At 52.7% G+C, this 22015-nt stretch overlaps 10 protein-coding genes across 10 annotated transcripts; 5 read left to right on the forward strand and 5 right to left on the reverse strand.

Annotated features, from left to right (window-relative positions):
• Positions 1-393: 393 nt before the first annotated feature.
• J4E78_008863 (uncharacterized protein) lies at positions 394-1306 on the reverse strand (the record flags this gene model as incomplete). The annotated part of the gene is made up of 4 exons (XM_049369462.1): positions 394-699; positions 749-927; positions 1007-1121; positions 1175-1306. The coding sequence occupies 4 exons, from the start codon at positions 1304-1306 to the stop codon at positions 394-396; spliced, it is 732 nt and encodes a 243-aa protein (XP_049218786.1).
• A 458-nt stretch (positions 1307-1764) lies between these two features.
• Positions 1765-2558, forward strand: J4E78_008864 (uncharacterized protein; the record flags this gene model as incomplete). The annotated part of the gene is made up of 2 exons (XM_049369463.1): positions 1765-1858; positions 1906-2558. The coding sequence occupies 2 exons, from the start codon at positions 1765-1767 to the stop codon at positions 2556-2558; spliced, it is 747 nt and encodes a 248-aa protein (XP_049218787.1).
• Positions 2559-2685: 127 nt separating this feature from the next.
• Positions 2686-3117, reverse strand: J4E78_008865 (uncharacterized protein; the record flags this gene model as incomplete). Its single annotated transcript, XM_049369464.1, has 4 exons — positions 2686-2829; positions 2879-2985; positions 3038-3055; positions 3102-3117. The coding sequence occupies 4 exons, from the start codon at positions 3115-3117 to the stop codon at positions 2686-2688; spliced, it is 285 nt and encodes a 94-aa protein (XP_049218788.1).
• Positions 3118-3500: 383 nt separating this feature from the next.
• On the forward strand, positions 3501-6651 carry J4E78_008866 (uncharacterized protein; the record flags this gene model as incomplete). Its single annotated transcript, XM_049369465.1, has 5 exons — positions 3501-3623; positions 3675-3767; positions 3812-4090; positions 4192-4282; positions 4331-6651. The coding sequence occupies 5 exons, from the start codon at positions 3501-3503 to the stop codon at positions 6649-6651; spliced, it is 2907 nt and encodes a 968-aa protein (XP_049218789.1).
• Positions 6652-8176: 1525 nt separating this feature from the next.
• Positions 8177-9126, forward strand: J4E78_008867 (uncharacterized protein; the record flags this gene model as incomplete). Its single annotated transcript, XM_049369466.1, has 3 exons — positions 8177-8324; positions 8380-8743; positions 8799-9126. The coding sequence occupies 3 exons, from the start codon at positions 8177-8179 to the stop codon at positions 9124-9126; spliced, it is 840 nt and encodes a 279-aa protein (XP_049218790.1).
• Positions 9127-9487: 361 nt separating this feature from the next.
• On the reverse strand, positions 9488-10542 carry TIF35 (translation initiation factor eIF3 subunit g; the record flags this gene model as incomplete). Its single annotated transcript, XM_049369467.1, has 3 exons — positions 9488-9537; positions 9594-10378; positions 10526-10542. 3 exons carry the CDS (start codon positions 10540-10542, stop codon positions 9488-9490), a joined length of 852 nt encoding a protein of 283 aa, XP_049218791.1.
• Positions 10543-12952: 2410 nt separating this feature from the next.
• TIM23 (Mitochondrial import inner membrane translocase subunit tim23) lies at positions 12953-13753 on the reverse strand (the record flags this gene model as incomplete). Its single annotated transcript, XM_049369468.1, has 3 exons — positions 12953-13000; positions 13054-13684; positions 13746-13753. The coding sequence occupies 3 exons, from the start codon at positions 13751-13753 to the stop codon at positions 12953-12955; spliced, it is 687 nt and encodes a 228-aa protein (XP_049218792.1).
• A 356-nt stretch (positions 13754-14109) lies between these two features.
• PYR1 (Orotidine 5'-phosphate decarboxylase) lies at positions 14110-14811 on the forward strand (the record flags this gene model as incomplete). The annotated part of the gene is made up of 1 exon (XM_049369469.1): positions 14110-14811. The coding sequence occupies one exon, from the start codon at positions 14110-14112 to the stop codon at positions 14809-14811; it is 702 nt and encodes a 233-aa protein (XP_049218793.1).
• Positions 14812-15631: 820 nt separating this feature from the next.
• Positions 15632-17096, reverse strand: J4E78_008871 (uncharacterized protein; the record flags this gene model as incomplete). Its single annotated transcript, XM_049369470.1, has 4 exons — positions 15632-15922; positions 16031-16808; positions 16870-16935; positions 16984-17096. 4 exons carry the CDS (start codon positions 17094-17096, stop codon positions 15632-15634), a joined length of 1248 nt encoding a protein of 415 aa, XP_049218794.1.
• A 2905-nt stretch (positions 17097-20001) lies between these two features.
• Positions 20002-21876, forward strand: J4E78_008872 (uncharacterized protein; the record flags this gene model as incomplete). Its single annotated transcript, XM_049369471.1, has 1 exon — positions 20002-21876. One exon carries the CDS (start codon positions 20002-20004, stop codon positions 21874-21876), a length of 1875 nt encoding a protein of 624 aa, XP_049218795.1.
• Positions 21877-22015: the final 139 nt, after the last annotated feature.

The following is a 22015-nucleotide window of genomic DNA, read 5'->3' on the forward strand; positions in this document are numbered from 1 at the left end:
TTTACAAACACACAGACATATCTTCCGAGCAAAACATCGAGATTGGATGCGAAAGGCATGTGGACTTGATAAAAAAACCGTAAATTTGTCTACATATGCCGCCCGGAAAAGAAAAAGACCCCAAAATCGCGCCTGCTCGCTGAACATGAGTTTTTGATATCTTGATGACTCGTGTCCGATGGGATAGGTTGGATGCCACCAAACGCCTCTCTTCCTTCTTTGAACACCCAGCAAGAATCATGTCGTGTGAAGATCCAGATGAAACAAGGATTATGCTGCGTTGCCGTGTGATCTTAATTATGCCAAAAACTCCGATATTGCGCCCAACCCCGTAAGTCGTCGCGATTGCGCGAAGGCTTCTTTACCCCAACTACTGCCGTTTCTTCGTCACGTTTAGAAGAAGTAGTAGAGGAATCCTCCACCAGCAGTCATGAAGACACCGAACCACCACCATTGGTCAGCCCTGACGGCACCGGTTGTTCGCGCGTAGATAACTTCGTGGTTCATGGGTAGTTCGCCGCGCTTGGAGTTCTTGGATGCGGCGGTTTGGGTAACGAGGGGGTTGAGTGTCGTGGTGGGGAGCATCTTGGGTGACTTCATGGCGAGGTAGAGAGGCATCATGGGGGCGCCGTCGGATTTGAAGAGCGTGATGCGCGGGGTGCCTACGTGGTACTGGTCTGAGGCGACGTATTCGTATTGCTGTCGATGGGTCAGTACGGTATATTTGGATTTCTGCATCTCGACATACCTTGAACTTCTCGGTCGCGTTGTATCGGGTGTAGACGGCGGTCTTGTACTGGCACGGGTCGGAGTATAGTTGTCTGCCGTCCACCTTGATGGGCTTGAGGACGAGGCCGCCCGCTGCCGTTTTCTCGTAGCTTCCGTGTTGCCATTGGATTATGCCCTGGGGACATTTGGGGTTGGTGGCTGTAAGGCTTGTCAGCGAACGCTCTGCTATCCTATGGTGTCTATCCGGGTAGTGTTGGGGTGACTGCGGGCAACGTACGATTTGCGATTGCGCGGTAGTATGCCGATTCAAAATGGCCATCCGCGGTAAAGGAGTAGCTGATGCCGGTGTGCTTGGGCTCGGTGAATTTCTCGTTGACAGGGTCGTAGAAGTCCTATACGGGGGATTAGTCTTGTCTCCTCTGCGGACATGGATAGAAGCGCATACAGGTCCGGTCATGGTCGAATTCGACTTGCTTGTCCATGTGCCGACGAGTTCTGCAGGAACGGCAGCAGTTTGGGCTTGCGCATGCAGGACTGCGACTCCTGAGAGCAGTAGGGCGGCTATCCGTGACAACATGATGCGTACGGTGTGCGGGTGTCGGCGTGAGAGAACGAGTGTGGACGGTCGGTGGTGTGCGGAAGCGAGCGTGGGTGCACGAAGGCGAGGGCGTAGGGGTGGGTGGGTAGATGAGGCGGGCGTGGGTGGTTGTTGAGGGAGGATGTTTGGGAATGTTTGAGTGTCGCCGCCTCCTGGCTTGGGTCCAATCGACAGGGATCACGCGGCTACTTGCAGATCATCACCGGCCTCCGGTGGGCAAGCCCGACATCATCGCCCGCACCCGCAGCGGATCTTTTAGCTGTTTGGGTCCTTCTTTGCTTTGCGACGACTCCCTATATATTGGCCGATGCGATCAGGACATCTGTTGCTCTCTGCTACATCCCATCTCAGTACCACAACACCAGATTCGACATCCGGAGTACCGGCGCTATCTTTGTACACTTGGAACGCCGTTACGCTTGCAATCAAAAGACGCTATGGCCGCATCACTAGCAGCTGTCAAGAAGGAATTGCGATCCAAGATTAGGGACATCTTGAAAGGCCTTCCCGAAGCGGCTGCTGCTACGCAAAGTACGTCATGTGTTTGTCTAGTTGCTGCTTCTACTGATGCTCCCAAGCATCTAATGCAACCAAAACCCTACTGTCCATGCCCGAGTACAAGGCGGCGCGCAGAATAAGCGTCTACCTGTCTATGCCGGGCGGTGAGATATCCACGAGCGAGATCGTGCGCAATGCGTTTGATGAGGGCAAGAAGGTTTTCATTCCCTACACTTATAAATTGGACGCACCCAAAGATGGCCAGCCCAAGTCCATCATGGACATGGTAGAGCTGCAGTCGATGAAAGACTTTGAATCTTTGGAAGCCGACAAATGGGGTATTCCAACTCCAAGCAAAGACTCCATATCGTCACGTGCGAACTGCTTTGGTGGTATTGGCATCACGAATGGAGAGACTGATGGTCTGAGTGCCGGCCTTGATCTGATCGTCATGCCGGGTATGGCTTTCGACTCGCAGTTCGGCCGGCTGGGCCACGGCAAAGGTTTCTACGACTATTTCTTGACGCGCTGTCACCAGGTATCGCGCATGCCTTTTCGCGGTAAGAACTACTGGTATTGTGTATTTGGAGGGCTAACTAACCAAGTTGAAGTTGGCCTCTCGTTAACAGAGCAGTTCCTGCCACCAAACGAGTCGGTTCCCATGGACGCCTCCGATTTCCGCCTGGACGCCTTGATCACTGGTGATGGCGAGCTCCGTCGCGGGGAGCCTTGATATCGTCCCACAAACTTTTGCATGAGATCGTCCGCACTACATGGCCCAGTCTTCCTCCCAGCCTGGCGTATGCGCCGTGTCCATTATGTGTCTTTGCGACTGTGCGGGGGTGATTTGGCGTTCGCGCTTATTGGAGTTGCTGGATGAGAGAGATGTTGTCGCCCTTCAACAGGATCTGGCCGACGTTGCGCCTCTCCTCTGGTGTGTCCTTCTTCGCGAGCGTGACTTCGATGGCGTCGTCGATAACGAGGTTCATGAATTCGTCGAAACCCTACACAACTATTAGCAGCAGTCATATTGAGGTAGTTAGGCAGTCGTACTCTCAGCTTTCCCTCAATGCGCATGCCCAGGTTCTCGTACAGCCATACCGAGATGGTCGCCCGTGATTGCAGAAGCTTGAAGATGAAGTTGATAGGAGGAAGGAGAACTGGAAAGTTATTAGCTGCTGTCGCGGCGCATGCATATGGGAGCTGTCGTACCCTTTCCTCCACCGCGGCCTGCACAAGTTAGCTAGTCGTCGTCAAGCAGCGCAGATATACTGACCACCACGTCCAGTCATTGTGAAGATGTAAATGCGCGTCTCCGGTATTTCTCGTAGTCGTAGGGGCGGAGTCGGGGCGCAATGTGGGGAGAGGCTCGGAGGAGAGCTGTGGTTGCAGGAACATTTCTGGCGCGACCTGAGCGGTCACAAACGCCTTGGCACCAACGTGGGGATCTTCGTGCTGCTTTGACTATGCGACCGAACGCAACTTCCCGTCTCCGAACAAACTCACCACCACCACAACAACTGCCGCCCTGCCTGCCTCCTCTCCGCTTGCACCTTCCTTCCGCTGCACCCTGGTAATAAGTCAGTTGATGCGCGCAATATAATCCACGCCCCGCCGCCTTGCTCCGAGCAGTATCCGCATCCGTCCCCCCACTACCACGCCCAATTCCCTCACCATGGCTGCCAACGGACAGCAGGTCTTCGACCCTGTGCTGGCGGCGCACAACACCATGTCGTCGCAGGCGGATCGCGCGCAGAAAGAGCAGGCACATCAGTTTCTGGAGCAGTTCCAGAAGTCGGTACGTAGCATGGGCACGCGTTCAGGAGCATGAGGGGCTGATATGTGACAGGAAGAGGCATGGACAACCACACTGGCTATGCTAGAGGCAAACTCAGCAGATGCCGCGGCCAAGCTTTTTGCTGCTACTACACTCAAGGGAAAGGTGAGTCGTCACTACTCTGTGCTTGGGCTGTTCTAACATGTCAGATCGTATACGACCTCCACCAAGTGCCTCGCGCACAGCTGCCAGAGCTCCGAGCATCCATCATGCGGAATCTGGCGACATTCCACGCCGGACCCAAGCCCATACGTCTGCAGCTATGCGTGTGCCTGGCGAATTTGGCTATACAGATGACCGAGTGGAAGGATGTCCTCAAAGACGTTGTCAACGCCCTCGGCTCAGATCCAGCAACGCTCCCTTGCGTCTTGGACTTCCTCCGCGTTCTCCCCGAAGAAGTCACGCATGGACGCAAGATCGCTCTCACAGTACGTCCGAACGAGCCGCGCCCCGTCATCAGCCCACGGCAACTATTCCCCGCGGCGTCGACATATGATAGTAGAGTTGTAGTCTAATATGTGGTGGTCAGGAACACGAGTTGACTATGAGGACGGCCGAGTTGATCGACGACAACGCCCAACAAGCCCTGGAGCTTCTCATACGATATGGCACATCTTCCCGTACGTCTACAGCCTTTCTCTCAATCCACTTCCACTGACTTTGAATAGCCGCTGCCGCGCAAAACCCACAGTTACTAAACTGCATCACTTCCTGGATACGCGAGATACCACTGGATGCCATCATAAACTCCCCCCTTCTCAAGATCATCGTCGAGGATCTGTCCCTGGATGATCCATTTGAGGCCGCTGTTGAGTGTTTGAGCGCCCTGATCGCGGAGACCAGAGATGTCGACGAAACCCTCCAGTCGATAATGGTTCTCTACCCCCAGGTCATCAACCTTCAAACCAAGCTCGCCGAGGCAGCTCAAGAGGAGGATACGGAAAAGTTCAAGGGCATCGCCAGGATATTCGCCGAGGCTGGAGAATCGTGGGTCATTCTTATCGCTCGCCTGCCGACCGACTTCCGCGCCCTAGTACAAGCCATACTTGCGACAGCTGCATTGGACAAGGAGAGGGATGCCATATCTCACACGTTCAAGTTCTGGTATGATCTTAAGCAGTATCTCACCATCGACAAATATGCCGAAGCGCGCAACCAGTGCATGGATATCTACTCTAAGCTGGTAGACATCATGATTGGTCACCTGGAGTTCCCCAAGCCGGAGTCTGGCGACGAGAAGGATCTGTTCGAGGGCGATCGCGACCAGGAAGAAAAGTTCCGCGAGTTCCGTCATCAGATGGGCGATGTGCTGAAGGACTGCTGCGAGGTCATGGGCGTCGTCGAGTGTCTTCAAAAGCCCTACGACCTCATGCAACAATGGGTGCAAACATATGGCGCTCAGGCCAGTGCAAACAGCGTGCCCGAGTGGCAGAAGCTGGAAGCGCCTTTGTTCGCTGTTAGGGCTATGGGTCGCATGGTACCTCCGGACGAGAACATAATGCTACCTCGCCTGATCCCCCTCATCGCAGGCATACCCGACCACCACAAGCTACGCTTCCAGGCTGTCATGGCTCTGGGAAGATACACCGAGTGGACCGCACAGCACCCCGATACGCTTCAGTTACAACTGGATTACATCATGGCAGCCTTCGATCATTCTGCCAAGGACGTAATCCGAGCCGCTGCGCTATCATTCAAATTCTTCTGCAACGACTGCGCGAGCCTGCTGGTCAACTTTGTTGGCCCTCTTCAACAATTCTATGCGAAGAACCTCAACAAATTGCCGATCAGCAGTCAGGAAGAGATTACAGAAGGTGTCGCGTCAGTAGTCGCTAGGGTACCCAACGATCAGCTTCTAGCAACACTCAAGCTCTACCTCGACCCGGTCATGGCTCACCTCATCGAAGTTGCGCGTCAAGCAAAGGATGAGGCGGATCAAAAGCTAATCGCCGACAAGATCAATCTCTTGACCATCTTCTTCGAGATGGTCAGGCCAGAGATTCCAGCCGGTCAAGAACATCCCGCTGTCAAGTACTGCCAAGAGATATTCCCTACTCTCGCTAACATGATCACGCACTTCAACGCAAGCATACCTATCCTCGAACGTGTCTGTCGATGCTGGCGGTACATGGTGCTCTCCTACCGTACAGCCATGCGTCCACTCCTACCAGATCTCGCGACTAAGTTGATTGAGGGCTTCGACAAGTCAAGGCAGGGTTGCTTCCTATGGGCGACGGCGTCGATAGTGCGGGAGTTTTCGCAGGGTGTAGACGATGTCGACCCAAGTCTAGCAAACGACGTCTACCAGTTCTACGAGCAGCAAGCGAAGACCTTCCTACGGATATTGAGCGACCTGCCCCCAGAAGAACTTCCTGACCTCATCGAGGACTACTTCCGCCTTGCCGCCGACATGGCACTCTACTTCCCCTCAGAATCGATCATGTCACCACTCATGGACACTGTTCTCCTTGCAGCCTGCAGTTCCCTGACACTGCTCAAGGAGGATCCCATCATCGCAGTGCTGCACTTCCTACGCGACTTGCTTGGATACGGTCGCAACTCTTCGCCCTCATCTAGCTTCGACAACACGCGTCACGAAGTGCCCGAGCAACTGCGGAACCGCGTCAAGCAACTTGTCATGGGTGCTGGCGTTCAACTAGTCCAGCGCATCATGACTGGCATGATGTACAGCTTCCCTGAGGGCTGCTTCGCGGACTCTTCTGGCGTGCTCCTCGACCTGTTCGAGCTTATGCCTGAGCAGGTCGCTCAGTGGGTAGCTAGTACCGTTGGCATGTTACCTCAAGGCAGTATCACACCTCAAGAGAGCGAGCGATTCCTAAATAACATTCGACAACGTATCCAAACTGGCGATGTCAGGATGATAAGGACTATCCTACAAGACTTCACCACTAGTTACCGCCGCCGAAACGTTGCGCCCCGCGAAGGCCTCGGTAGACTGGAAGCTTCGCGGTTCAGGTTCTCCGGTTAGACGCTGGATGCCGAAGCACGAACTCTGTTCCAGAACGTGGACGCACGGAAGCCTACAGAGCCACTCACACGTTCTGCGCTTCTTCTCCACACGGTTCAGTCTAACGCCTCCCGGTTTCAGTAACATAGTGGTGGTGTGTTTGGGTGCGTGGTGTAGTGTGTATCGAATAGCATAATTGTACTTGAAGCGTTAGTGTGTGGGCATTTGCATGGAAGATCGGGACACGGAAGGATAGGATACCATCGGTGGAACAGAGTGGGGGTTATTGTTCAGATCTGCTTAGATACCGTTTACTTCTATACTTCACATCGTTTCGTCATCGCCGGTTGGCTACTTTTGGCCATATGACGTGATTGCAGTAAATCGACGTTCGCTCCTGCACTTTAAGTGACGTCTGGCAGCGCTCCTTCTTGGCTAACAATGAGTGCAAGACGTCGATCGGATGGCAGCGACGACCTATCGTGGCCCCAACAAACAACAACTTCGTCATACCAGCTTCCTCGTCACTCACAATTTGGTCTATTGCTGAGCGCTTACCAATACCTAGGCACAGCCTTTCGGCTATCGAACAGCATCCTCTCTGAGCACCTATCACCTCAGTGTCCATCTCATCCTTTGGCCCACCGCCAGCAACACTACCTTGAACACCTGTTACCACCCGGCACACGCTAGCTCGACCTTCTCCGCTTCTCCCATATACCGTTACAGATCTGTATCTTCATCTGAAGTTCGTCGGCACCGAAGGTGACCACTCCACGTTAGGTGCGCGCCAAATTTCATGGTGAAGGTCGTGAGATCAGAGTTGACAGCAGACTTCAGCAGGGCCGATTCGCGAACGTAACAACGTTCCCATTTACCTGCGGTTCCTGCGCACCTCCAGCCTGGTATTGGCAAGAACAATATCGGCAGAGCCTAAAGCTCGCAACCATACAAGAAACGACCATCCTGGATCCCCCATACGGGCGACCCGGCCTAGCGAGAGCTAACTCCACAGGATCCGGCACTAGACCCATCTCGATCAGATCAAGCACGTCGAGCGCATCTCAAACTTCTACCCAAACTTCAAGCCGGTCAAGGAGACACTCGCAGCCAGCTCTTCCCCCAACCCTTGCGGAGAGAATTGCATTAGGACCTCAGCTTAACCCATATCATAGCAAGAATCCTCATCGTCTAGACCGGTATACCAGCGTTCGGGACGTCTATCTTGCTAGACAGGAGCAGCGTACAAAAGAAGCCGCACATCAGGAAGAGAGACTCCATCAACTTCGGCTCGAAAAGCGCAGGGGTACCCGCCAACTTGACGGTTCAAGATCAGCTGGAACTTCACCAGCCCTGAGTCGTACAAATTCGAATTCAGATCTCACTCGAACATCTTCCCTCAAGAACCTCGCCAGAGAACTGACGACGTTCGACAAGTTCGGACCTATCAGGCGCGCAGACACGGGTGACTCTACCGCATCTTCATCGGGACAGTCGAACAAATCCAAGAAGTCGAACCTCTCTCGGGTATTGACGGCTGACCGCTATGATCGAGACGCTCAAAGAAATGAAGCACGGCAAGAGCGGCAGTTACGAGAGCCTGGCGCTGGAACGAACGGCGAGCCAGATTCTGCATCGCATGGAGGACAAAGACTCGGAGGACTCTCTGGAAAGCACGCGGACAAGAGTACTCGGTATGTACCTAATTTGGCTCCATGCTCTTTATCGCGGGTGACTGACCTATACTAGCGAACGCGCGCGCGATATATGGACCGAATCGTTGTCTAGACGTGATAAGTTTCGCTCCGACTTCCTCAAGAAAAATTGGAGCTTGCATCGTCGAGCACAATCCTTCGAGTAGATCCTACGTACACTGCTGCTCTGCGAAAGAGGACTCACGTCTCGGTGCAATGGAACACCTGCTCGTCATCACCGAAGATCTGCTCCAGCGACTTATGGACGCCGAGGGCATCACGAGTAGTGGATGGTTGCCCGCCACGCCACAGTCACATCATGCAGCAATGTACGGGAGTGCGCCGGGCAGTGTAGCGGGTGGAGGTAGTGTGGCGAGCAGTGTGCAGCCAAGTCGAAGGGGCAGTGCTCAACCACAGGAGTAAGACCACTCGCATTCTGATGATGCCTGACCTTGGTATACTCACAAAACATAGCCTCCTCATCGACTACGCACAAGGCTCACCACAGTTGATGCAACAATCACCTCAGTTCTCACCGCCCGCCCCGTCGATACCTGCCCAAACCCCCTTCGTCAACGACTTCAACACGCCCTGGTCGCCTCACCACATCCAAAAGCCCAAGCTCCCTAGAGGCAGCAGTGACACGGTCTTTCACACCACGGCCAACACTCCCAAGCCAGTCGTTCAAACGATCCCTAGGACTAACAGCGATATTATTCAGCAGCCTAAGCCGGTGCCAATCGGCCAGTTCCAGGGTCCTGGAAGAGGCAGGGTGCAATGGAATCTGGGCTCTGAAGGATAGAAGAGTCGGGTCTTGAGTCATCGGCTGGTCAGGGTCAGAGAGATGATGTGATGGATGCTGCGTACCCTTGAATTGCTGGAGGGTGGTTGGACTTGTTGGTTAGGTTTATTATTATTGAGTGAATGCTAGTGTTTTGAACTCGACGTGATAGTGCACTGATGGTGGTCGATGTGTGGATCCGAGTTCAAAGCGAGCACTCTATCATTGATATTCATGAGAAGCAGCTTCGTTTGCATTCACAAACGATAGCTATCGTCCAGCACGGAGAGACCCATATCTACAGATATCATAGCCCGTGAAACTACCCCGAACGCCAAATTGCAATGATCATATCGCCATCACAAATGCCCTTCCCGTGCACTTAAGCCTTCTTAGCGAACTCCACGCGGAGAATAAGATGTCCGAAACCGACTGATCACAAAAGTTAGCAACAACACCCAAAACCACAGACTTTTTCCAAAACTTACATCCATCCATCTTCTCACACGCCTTCGCAGCATCACTCCGATCCGCATAACTAACAAACGCAAAGCCCTTGGCGCGACCCGTCTCCCTGTCCTTGGCCAGGAAAACACGAGTAACGTGTCCGTACTTGGAGAACATGTCGCGCAGATCCTGTTCCTCGGCGAACTCAGACACGTTGGTAACGCGCAGAGTAGCGCTATCGTCGCGGTCGAATTTGCCGCCCATCTTCTCGCCTGCGCCCGCACGGCCACGCAGATGAGGAGGAACGTAGCCGCCAGAGCCGGTGCCCAGACTGCCTCCTGCACCGCCGGGCGCATCGTCTGGCATTTCCGCGGGGGCGACATCGCCTTCGGGGGCCATGGTATCCTTGAAGGGACATTTTGTGGTGAAATGGTCGCCCTGGCAGATACGGCACTTGATCTTTGCGTTCTTGAGCTCGGCCTTCTTCTTCGCTTCGTCGCCCTTATCTTCGTTGCTGGCTTTCCAGTTGGAGACGGGGCGGAAGGCGATGTTTTCGGCGACGGAGACGGTGTCTGTTTGGGGGCCGGCGGGCTTGCCCTTTTCTTGTCCGAATTTCGCCCATTGCTTTCGTTCGGCGACGCGTGGGTTTACGATTTGCTTTACGACCGTCTTCTTGATGCGCCGTGTTGTCTTGTATTTCTTGCCGTCTTCGCCGATGCGGTAGGAGATTACGGTTTCGGTGCCGTCTTTGTTCTTGATGACTTGTTGGGGTGGGAGGGAGGTGAGGGAGTCGTTCTCATCTTCTTCTTCCGCCCAGTCGGTGCGGCTGTAGTGGTATTGTCAGCCTGATGCTCTAGAACCCGGAGAGATGTATGCAGAAGCTCGTGGCTTGATGTGCGGCTTGGAGCGACGTAGGGGCGGCATGGGAGGATGTAGGCGTAGAAAGACCGAAAAAGGGTGCGCATAAACTCACCCTGCAGTTTTGGACATATTTGCAGTTGTGGTTGTGTTGTCGGGGGTGTCGGTTGGGTAGGTAGTCGGGGTCCCTTACGATACAGAAAGTGAGAAGTGGCGGCGGCCGGTGGGGCAATTCAATGTGTGCGGTGCGCCGCCAAGATTTCGCGCTAATAGGTGTTGCGACTCATCACTCCCTTTCACCAGCTTCGTCCAACCATGGTACGCTCAAAAAGCTTCATTACATCCTCGAGCAGTGAGTTACTTTATTTTCGATTACATGGATGGGTGCACCTCTTGTAGGTTGGTGAGTCATCGTCAAGTGATTTGCGCAGCTTCATGTCTGTTGCAATATCAGGTGTCAGTCATGAACTGAGTCACTGTTCATGCTTAGGTATAGTATACTAGCAACAGTCGTAGTCATTCATGTTGCGTCGGTAGTTCTGGATTCCAATTTCTGGCACGCTCATGAGTCACAGCAGTAGCTCGGGCAAGTCGCATTAGTAGAATCATAATCTAGCAAAGAGCATGTGAATAGTATGTCTTCGCGGCTTTCAATCCATCGCAAACAGCGTTCTACTCAGGTAGCTATAGATCTGATCTATTTGGCTAGAGGTAACAGCAGGATATCTCTACACACTATTGTAACCCTGCGTAACTTTGCATTTATACTATGGAGCAGTAAGAATACTAGGGCGAGTTGACTGGGGAAGTGTGTATGTATGAGAGTGCGCTGGGCGGTTGTTACACCGTCTTGATTGCTGTCCAGCGTATAGCAAGCCTCAGCGGCCCAGCGACATGTCTATAGAAGTCTGCAACTCTGAGCGCATCACCAACCACTGGAACACCATATTTACTAAGCACAACATCATGAACGAAGCGGGACATGCTGAAACCTTTCCTTTTGAGCGTCTCCCACTGGAGTTACAGAGACACGTCCTCACTTACGTACTTCCTCGAAACCAGAGCATAAAGTTCAGATGGGGACCGTATTCCGAAGAACCCAACTACAAACCGAAATGGATTATCGAGACGCGGCCAATAGGCGCCGTGCTTCCTTGGGAGAACCATTATGAAAGGGAAATGAACGGTAACCAGCACATCAGCAACAGGCTATCCGACTATGCCGCGTTGATACGCGTGAAGACCCTGGCACAGGAAGCGAAAGGTAAGCTACGAATCCCTGAATTGAGGCTCCATAGTCAGAATACGAACTCTCCTGCCTCCCTCCCTCCCTCCAATCTATTCCCTAAGATCCAGCCCTTCATCCTCTAACAACAACCCCCACAAGCCCTCTTCCTCCACACCAACGAAATCACCCTCGTCATCACCTCCAAACAATACACCAACGAACTGCACTTCGGCCCTTTCAGACTGCATCCCCGCCGCCTCAACGTACACACACTGCGTGATATAGAAAACCTGCGTATTATCCTGAACATCAGTTCGGGGGATAGCACGGCCGCGCCGTGTAATCGGCTCAGGGGGCGCTTGCAGCAGATCATCAAGCAACTTACTCTTCACGCCGAGGACAAAGATCAAAAGTCTCTGTTGAAGAAACTCGAGATTAGTGTTGCGGTTGATGGTCTTGATCTTGTGGATGTCAAGGAAGTTGGGATGGAAGATGTGGATGATGGACCTCTTGGGTATCTGGGTGCGATGGACATGGCTGGGTTCATGAAGCGAGCTCCCGAAACGAATCCTTATGTACCGCATTTTATGTTCGCGCTTGAACCGCTCGTGGGACTTTTTCCCAGTGTGGTTGTTGAGAATGTGAGGGTGAGGGGTGTGCCGAGCTGGTTTGCTAGGTGTCTTGAACTTTGTGTAAGGGGGCAGGGTGGTGAGTTGGTGGAGTTGGACTGGGGATATGATGTTGTGATGAAGCAGGTTGGTGTGGGCGTTGCGAGGAAACGCCGGGTTAGTGTTACGAGGAAGATGTGGATGCAGCCGGTTTATGACTGGAGGCGGTATGCTGAGGAGAATGGGATCGAGGTTGATGATTGAGATAGGTAGACTTTAGAAGGTAGGAGATCTGCAAAGCATGCTGATTATGCTTGATTGAACATGTCATTAACTTTATCTCCATTCCATCACTTCATCTCTACATACACATACAAACGTACACAGTACAACAGCCGAGATCGTCCAATAAGAACGTCCGGCCGCTGGTCCCAACCCAATTCCAACACCAAGACCTTTTTCTAAATCCCTCCGTTGAAACAGGGTCTTATCCTCCCGTATGATGAACGCCAGCCTTAATGTACAAGTTGGGCAGGGCCCGCAGAGTGGTGAGGAGGAGGGATGCGCATGCGCTAAGATCGAATTCGTGTAAATGCAGGAGAAACGTCGAACGTAGTAGAAGTTGAGAATAGGCCGCTGTACCTACTTCGGTAGGGAAGCGGTAAATTGGTATTTGTTGCTGGGCGCAATCGCTTTTATCTCGGTTTTAATCGACTTGTTTTAGGTCGGGCTCGAAGAAGACTTTTCGTGTTATCTGGTGGGCTGTTAGCTTTCGTTATAGCAGTACCAAGAATTGGTTGAACGTACCGCCCATCCTCCCGCTACAGTCGCGCAGATACCCGAGCTAATAGCCATCTGCCTCGTCCCTCTTGTGCTCTTGAACAGCGCGCCGCTCAATGCGCCCGCCACGACGCTGTTGCTCATATCGTGCTTGCCGCGGTAGTACCCAATCGTGCTGTTCATACCATTATACACCATAGCAATCACGCCCGCGCTGTTTCCCAGAAAAGGTCCTCGCCGTGTTATCGCATTGAGCACGCCGTTGATGCGCAACCGTGGGGGCATGCTGGGTGGGTTCTTTTGCAGGCCCTCGGCTAGACCCCACGCTCCTCCTATCGTCAGCGCCGTCAGATACGACACGCCCGTGCCGTAACATAAGTCGTCGGACCAGCCGCGTGAGGGCAGAGCGGATTGTGCGCCGGGCAGGTCCGAGAGGACGCTGTCTTCGAGGTTTAGGTAGTCGAGTGTGTCTTGGTTGAGGCCGGCGAGGGGGTGCAGTTGTGAGGGGTCGAGCAGGAATTCTGAGGGGTTTTGAATGGCCGTGTTGGGGTCGAAGGGTGTGGGCTGGAAGGTGTCTTCTTTTACGAAGTCGCCATTTTGGGGCGAGGCGGGCGCGGGTGCGGTCTCCTTGGACTTGCGTCCGGTTATGGAGTCCCAGCTAGCATTGGATTAGCATTGGTGTGACTGAGAAGACGCAGGATACTGAAGTTTATACATACATGGTCATGTTGAAGATGTCAGGTTGTGATGGCGGCGTAAAGAAATGTTGCGCCTGATTGTCAACAGCCGCACGAACAAAATCCCCCAGACGCCCGAAAAACCTCTATCAGACCGACGCAGCTAAGGAGACACAGCAGAAAGAGGCAGGTGGCAGATGCGCGGGTATGGGATAGCGTGGGGCGGGCGTTCGTGATGCTCACGAAAAGTTCTGGCGAAGCAACTTGGGCAATGACGGTCTCTGTGCACGGCCCACCTTCTCGAAGCCTCCCTGCTTCCGAGCTCGGAAAGGAACGAGATTCGGAAAGAAAAGTTCAGACAGCCTCACCCACTTCGGGATAACGACAAACAACAACGATTCCGACCATGGCGCTCCCCGAATACAAGCAAAACTTCCTCAAAGATTGCGTCTCAGCCGGCGCATTGAAATTCGGCACCTTCACCCTCAAGTCCAAGCGCATATCACCCTACTTCTTCAATGCCGGCCTCTTCCACCGCGCCGACCTGCTCCGCTCCATCTCCTCAGCCTACGCACACACACTGAAGAACCACGGCGATTCCGACCCCTCATTCCAATGGGACATTCTCTTCGGCCCAGCCTACAAGGGCATTCCCCTCGCAGCAGCCTCAGTCGACAAGCTCGCAGATCTGGACATGGCCAAATACGGACAGAAGAGCTACAGTTTCAACCGCAAGGAAGCGAAAGATCATGGTGAGGGAGGCAACATCGTGGGCGCGAGTCTGAAGGGGAAGAAGATTGTTATTGTGGATGATGTCATTACGGCTGGTACGGCGATTAGAGAGGCTATTGATATCATTAAGAGGGAGGGGGGTGAGCTTGTGGGCATTATCGTGGCGTTCGATAGGCGGGAGAAGATGCCTACGGCGACTGATGACGATGGAAAGCCGGGACCCAGTGCGATTGGAGAGGTTAGGAAACAGTACGGTATTCCTGTGCTGGCCATCTTGACGCTGGATGATGTTGTGGAGTATTTGAGGAGCTTGGGTGGAGAGGAGGATCTCAAGAGGTTGGATGAGTACCGGGAGAAGTATAAGGCGAGTGATTAGGCGTATCTGGTGGGGCGTTTACGAAGTTATGATTATGGGAGTATGGGAGATGGGAATGGGCGGTTGCTAGAATACTCCGCATGCGTTGCGGTCAATGCTGCAAGCATTTCAAGTCCACATGTTCTTCTTGACTCCGTGAGACCGTGAGGCGATCCTCATAACAATAAACGGCTGTGTCATCGGGGTAAGATGCTACATCAAAGAAGACACATTGATTATTGTTATACTTCTATGGTACAGTTACAGAATTTTACACGCGTTCAACAAAGGGTGGGTATCTTATATCATTGCTCCTGGCTAAACGAACAAGATGCATAGTCACCTCGATGCATGAATTTTTTAAATACACGAATATTCCAGCTTTTTGGAGAAAGCCTTCAAAAGCTGGAATATTCGTGTATTAAAAAATCCATGCATCGAGGTGACTATGCATATCTGCATCCAATTCGAGAGATCTGACGGGCAAGAATCGTCTGAATCCGAACCGTCTGAATCAGAAGAGCACTCCATAACAAGATCAAGCTGGATAGCTGGCCTGACTCCGACGTACCTGCTCCGCAAAACTCATCTCTTTGATGGCCTATTATCTTTCTTATGTTTTGCGTCCCGAGAATAGACTCCGCTAGCTTCCTCTCCATGTATTCATCGTCGCTGGAACCGGCTTCGCTGGGATCGAAAACAACGGGCTTGTCTTTGTCGTCTTTGTCGTCTTTGTCGTCTTTGTCGTCTTTGTCGTCTTTGTCGTCTTTGTCGTCTTTGTCGTCTTCGTCCGAGCTGATGCCGTTTGCACTTGAATGGCTTCGACAGGATGTTTGACAGATTAATCCGTAGTAGAGACTTGCGCAGTAGAGTCATGTTCGCCAGCATCGTCCGCGTTGACATCGTCTTCGCTAGCGTCGTCTGCGCTTGAGTCCTCTTCGCTGGGGTCGTCTTCGCCAGCATCGTCTTGACTAGCATCATCTTCGCTATCATCTTCGCTATCGCTGTATTCTGATGATTCAGGATAGAAGCCGGGCGGAGTGTTGAGCGCAGGATGAGCATAATTCTTGGGGTCATAATCTGGCTCATTCTCGATAAGGTAATGGCGTTCCGAAAATGCGATCCACGGATCCTAGATACCGGTTAAAGCATTAGCTACCGACTTGCGTTTTCAGGGGTTGATCGCATGGTTCGAGGACTCATTTATAGGTCATCATCGGGAGGTCAAATAAGCACCTACCTCGTGATATTCCTTGAGGATATAGTCATCCAGACTGTCCAGATACTCTCTCGCATCTTGCCTCCACTGTTCACTTCCACTCGTATCTCTGAGCACCTCGGTGAGGTCAAACTCTATGTCGTCGTACCTGTTAAACGGATGCCCCCATTTGAAACGCAAATGCCCTCCTTCGCGTTCATATGCCTGGAGAACAGGTCTCAGGAGTTCGATCCACGGGACCCACAAGTTTAACCTGACCTCCTGTTGAACCAATTCGATATGGAGACTGAAATTCCTCTTCTTCCTGATACTCATCAGGGTCTTGACAAGCGTCTCGCCTTCTGCATCGATGTCTGTATTGGATTCCCAAAGACAAACATACAGTGACTGCAAAACATCTGCGGGAATAAGTCCAACATCCCAAATATCTTGACAGACGACTCGTTCCGTTGATGCTATGGTGATATATTCAACTGGACCAAGGCCATCAATGTCGGGATAGCTGCCAGAATCGCTACGGTCGGGTTGTACCTCGTACCACTTCACCATAACTTCGTGGGCTATTTTCAAACCCATGAAGCGGCTTTGAATGAAGTGCGGTAACTCTGGTACGTCGCTGCGGCAAGACTCAGGGTTGAGACGGTATTGCATCGACTCTTCATGATACTTGAATGCTTTGTTATCCCAAATATAGTCGAAGATCATCGCTCTCAGTTCGGTCGGTAGACGAGTCTCTATCTCACGGGCGAATTGGAGATTCCATAATTCGCTGTATTTTGTGACAGCGGCCGGCCATTCTCTAAAGCGAACTTAGTGATTAGTCTACGCAATTTCGGTTTCGTACGACGAGAGAAACTGACTCTTTGAGGATTTTCGTTTGCTGTTTTGCGGTACGCTTCTTTGGGGCCTCGAGTTTGCTGCGAATGCTGTACGTATGTCAGTCTCCGCGGTTTCCTTAACGTAGGTGGTCTTACTCCACGAGGGTCTGGTACGCGGCCTGGACATCGTCCTGCTGGACCGGCGGGGAATTGGCAGAATGAACGGGGGGCGCCTTTGGCTTAGACTTCGGTTTGGTCCTTCGGGCCATAGCTGGAAAACAAAGAAATGGTAATCGAAGAGTTCACTTGTCTATGCGTGCTGTGCAAACCCGCGGGAGTTTTGGGTGTGGAAGTGCGAGCGTCACAAAGTTGGCGAGGGGATGGGGGCGCACGACGCGTCTCTAGCGCGTCTCAAAAGGATTAAACACGCGTGTCCCTTGCTTCCCCATGCCAAGCAACCCGCTTGCCGCGTACCGATTGCAGACTTCAGCCGGCAGCAACGTGCAGACATTCTTTGAGCATACACCGGTACTACTCTACGCCCAAGGCGCAAACGCTAGCAACGGAGACCGGCCTAGCGAAGATAGTAGAACAGCGGTCCTTGCGGACCGCAGACCATCCTCCGTTGGCGGCACAGTGCAGATGTGGGGCGGCATGCGCTGGAAACCCTACTTAGGTAAGGCAAGGCAGACACCTGCAATAGAGATCAGCGTATCGGAGACAATACACCGTGGAGCAGTGACGCTGTTGCATTAGGATGAGAAGGATCTTCAAGGTTCGGAGACTTCTTTTAGGCACCCAAATTGTGACAAGAAGACGAGGTTCAAAGGCATGTCCAAGAGCGCTTTCCTATCTCCATTATCCTTCGTTCTGTATCCTACTCATTCAGTGAACGATACAAACACAACCGCGAACTCGACATGCATCACCTCCGTGATGCTCTACTGAGCCCCTCACCAGAGGGTCCTCCCGAACTCAACCACCTAGACAATGTGGCTCATGACATCCTAATGGTTCGCGAAGACGTCGCGCGTGGGGAGCTTGACGGACTCCGCGGAACAGCCTTCTATAATCGAACCGGGGTTGTCAGTGAGCGATACTGCAGCTTAGGAGATGGTATAGACTCTCTTGTGCACCACATGCACTCTGCGTGGCACATGTATTACCAAGTTGCTGTGCACACGGCGTATGATACGCGCGAACAGGACCGCTTGGTCCTCGACATCGTGCGAATCCAGGGATTGGGGCCGTTGACCAGGCCCGCTACTGGGCACTACGGTATCGACATTGCGCGAACAGTCGATGGAACGGTGTGGAACGGTTAGTAATATCCCCGTTCGAACTGTATGTGAGACACACACTGACGTTGTACACCAATCTTTAGATCTACCCTTTCTAGCCACTGACATGACCGGATTCTGGATCGAGAACTGCGCGGCTTTGAAGAACGCCCAGCGACTTAACCTCGCATCCTTCCTGGCTAAGCTAGCGTCGACTCGCGTTAGCAAGGATCGAATCTGCCAAATCGCTCTCTTGCTGTTCTGCTCTACGTTTGAGGGAAGAAGCAGCATCGAGGGAGGTCAACCAGACGAACTTTCTACACACCAGACGATCTCGACTCTCGATCTGACGCAGCTCATGCCGTCCGTGTGTGCATGGATCAAAGAGGCTGGTCACGTTCTTGTCCAACTCTCTGAACTCTCCTGGAATGATTGTCCCAGTCACATCGGGCAGGGTGGGCAGCACTTCCTTGAGTCTGAATTCGGAAAGCGGTCACCGACTGGTTTCACCCCGTGGAGATGGATGTATTGGCTCAAACGTCTTCATGGAATTCGTCAAGAGGCCAAAGAGGCGAATGAGAAGACTCTCGAGGAGCAGACTACTGAGGCTATGGACCGCATGGTCAGCCAAGTACACAATCGTAACTCGGGGGTCCTCAGGGCGTATCAAGATGGCGGGGACTTCTTGAAGCTGGACGATGATTTGGCGTGTTTGAAGGGTAGATAGATCAAATATACTTAGAGATCCCTTGATTTTATGCTCACCTTTTCTTAGTTGTTGGAGTTGCTAAAGTCTCGTTCGCTCACTCCACGAAGGATGGTGAAGTCTGCGGGACGGGGATCTCAGCTCGACGATTTTTCTGCTGGTAACACTACCTTCAACAATACGAACTCGTATTACGTCAGTATCAGTCTCAAAGATGCTATCGGTAAGATTTGATTCAATCAACTGAGCGCAGAGCAAGAGAAGATCTTGAAGACCCAGATTGAGATGGTACAGGAGACGGGGTTGCAGAGTAGATACTGGCATACTCCAGTGTGGCCAATTAATTTGAGAGATATGTTGTGGTTTAAGCTCACAGAGTTCGGTGTCGGAGTGCTCAATGTAGATGACTTGGTGTCGGCAACGAAGTGGAATTGGCATCAGTACGTCGTCGCTGGCCTGACCCTCTGCTGACGTCACGTGCTAAAGAGCCGTTTCGGGGCAAGCTCATGACGCACAGAGCCTATGCAGAGAGCTCGCCTCAGTGTCACCACAACGGCATCAGCAGCCAACTCTCTCGTCCTTATTAGCATGCAGAAAATTGAATTTACACGGAAATCTACACTCTTGGTCGATTGAATGCAATGGTGACAGCTCTGCAAGCAGGGCAAGGAGATGCACGGACACGTATGCACCAACGCGTCTCTAGCGCGCCGGCACAACTGAACACATGCGCTTCACGGCGAAGAGTACACCGTCGCTTGTACGCACCTTCATATATTTCGCCGACACGTGCTATAGTCGCTTCTGGCGCTACGGTTACCGGAAGTGCTTCGACCTGTACTTTCTGTTTGATCGGCAATGGAGCTTGCCTTGGCAGATGGGTCACTTCCGTTACATCCCTCCACACTGGAGAGGTGTCCTTGCGCCGGCTTCACCATGGCGGTTTCATGAACAACACACTTTTTGGTGGCATCACCACACCCGGCATCATTTTCCTCATCATTGCATGATACCTTAATCCGACTACATCGCATACCCTCTTATTCAGGCCACCCACTTGGTGTTGGCTGCTTACTTCTCACGACACCATTTCTCCCATTGTACATTCGATGAGAGACTACAGGTCTGCGCGTTTATCTCACAATGCGTAGGATTAAAGTGCCCCGCGGGGTGCCATACCAGCGGCCAATGTCGAGACAGCATAAGCGAACCCTTATATATGCGCTTCTTTCGGCCGTCGCGTTCGGCGGGTATTACTGGCTGTACGCGCAGCCCACCGATGCGCTCGCTGTCGCATTCGAAGAGCACGAAGCGTATATGCACGATGGATCGAGTCTCGCGCGCATCAAATCCGAGCAGTCATATGATTGGCGAGAAGCGCCTTTTGTGAACACGATCACGTCCTACATACCGCTGCCGACTACCGCTCCTCGTAAACTCCCGCGCGTCCAGTCCGAAGACTTCCCCGAAACAAACGCGCAAAGAAAACAGAGGGAACAACGTAGAGTCGCCGTGCGAGACGAATTCAGGCATAGCTGGAATAATTACAAGAAGTTTGCGTGGGCACAGGATGAGCTTAAGCCAATTACTGGTGAGGGTGAGGAGTCGTTTGGCGGCTGGGGTGCCACACTCGTCGATTCATTAGACACGCTGTGGATCATGGGACTCAAAGAAGAATTCGAAGAGGCCGTGGAGGCCGTCGCGGCCATAGATTTCGGCAAGACCAATTTGACCACCGTAAGCGTCTTCGAAACGACTATCAGATACCTCGGCGGGCTGCTGAGCGCATACGACATGAGCGGGAAGCCTATCTTGCTTAAGAAGGCGATACAACTTGGAGAGATGCTGTATCGAGCGTTTGACACAACGAATAATACACCACTGGGCTGGCTGAATGTGGAGGGCGTCAAGAAGGTACCCAGGCTGGCCTTCTCCGCCGAGAGCAACATTTGCTTTGCCTGTCTCGGCAGCTTAACCATGGAGTTCACGCGGCTGGCGCAGGTTACGTCGGAGCCAAAGTACTACGACGCTGTTGCAAGAATTACCATAATGATGGATCGTGCACAGGATAGTACGAGGCTTCCTGGCTTGTGGCCAACTATGGTGAATGCTGCGAAAGAAGAATTCAATCAATCTCGCTTCTTCTCCATCGGCGCGCTTGCTGACAGCACGTATGAATACTTCCCCAAGATGCATGCGTTGCTGGGCGGGGTGGAACCTGCGTATGAGAAGCTGTATCGCGACTCTGCGGAGATGATTGACGCATACATGCTGTTCCGCCCCATGGTACCTGACAAGTTCCACGGAGAAGACCTACTCCTGTGCGGCGATGTCTTCACACACGGTGAAGAAGCCAAACTCGACCCAACCATGCAACATCTTACGTGCTTCATTGGCGGCATGTTCGGTCTGGCAGGCCGCCTGTTCTCTGACCCTGACCACGTGGACCTCGGCGCGAAGCTTACCAAGGGATGCATATACGCCTACGCCGCCACACAAACTGGCATCATGCCCGAGACATTCGATATGGTCGCCTGCGACTCCCGGAAAACCTGTCCGTGGAACCATACGGCTTGGGAAGAGGGTGCGCTGTATCATTATAGCAGCAAATATGTCGAATCTTTCAACGATGCAGTGGAAAAGTACAAGATCCCACCTGGCTTCACCAACATCCGCGACAAGCGGTATCTACTCAGACCCGAAGCCATCGAGTCCGTCTTCATCATGTACCGCATCACTGGTGACCGGCAGTATCTCGATGACGCGTGGGACATGTTCACCAGCATCGTTGCCGCAACTCGAACGCCATATGCCAACGGACAAGTCCGAGACGTTACTTTCGTAGCGCCGAAAGCTCCAGGCCGGGCCTACAAATCCGTTCCTGGTGTGGGCGACGTACCCTACACACGCGACGACAATATTGAGAACAAGATGGAGAGTTTCTGGACAGCGGAGACATTGAAGTATTTCTACCTCATCTTCAGCACACCGGACATGATTAGCTTGGATGATTGGGTGTTCAACACTGAGGCACATCCGTTCCGGCGGCCGAAGCCAAGATAGAAGAAGGTTGAGGACGATGCTGGGGCTAGGGCTAGGATCGATGAACAGCGTAAATAGGATCGCTGGTATCATCTGACATGAGTGAGGAAACACCTCATCATCGCTATCGCATTTTGGTAGTGCGTAGCCGGAGTATTGC

This window comes from Alternaria triticimaculans (assembly GCF_023758025.1).
Source record: "Alternaria triticimaculans strain BMP 0046 chromosome Unknown scaffold_17, whole genome shotgun sequence".
In the NCBI taxonomy this organism is placed as follows: Eukaryota; Fungi; Ascomycota; class Dothideomycetes; order Pleosporales; family Pleosporaceae; genus Alternaria; species Alternaria triticimaculans.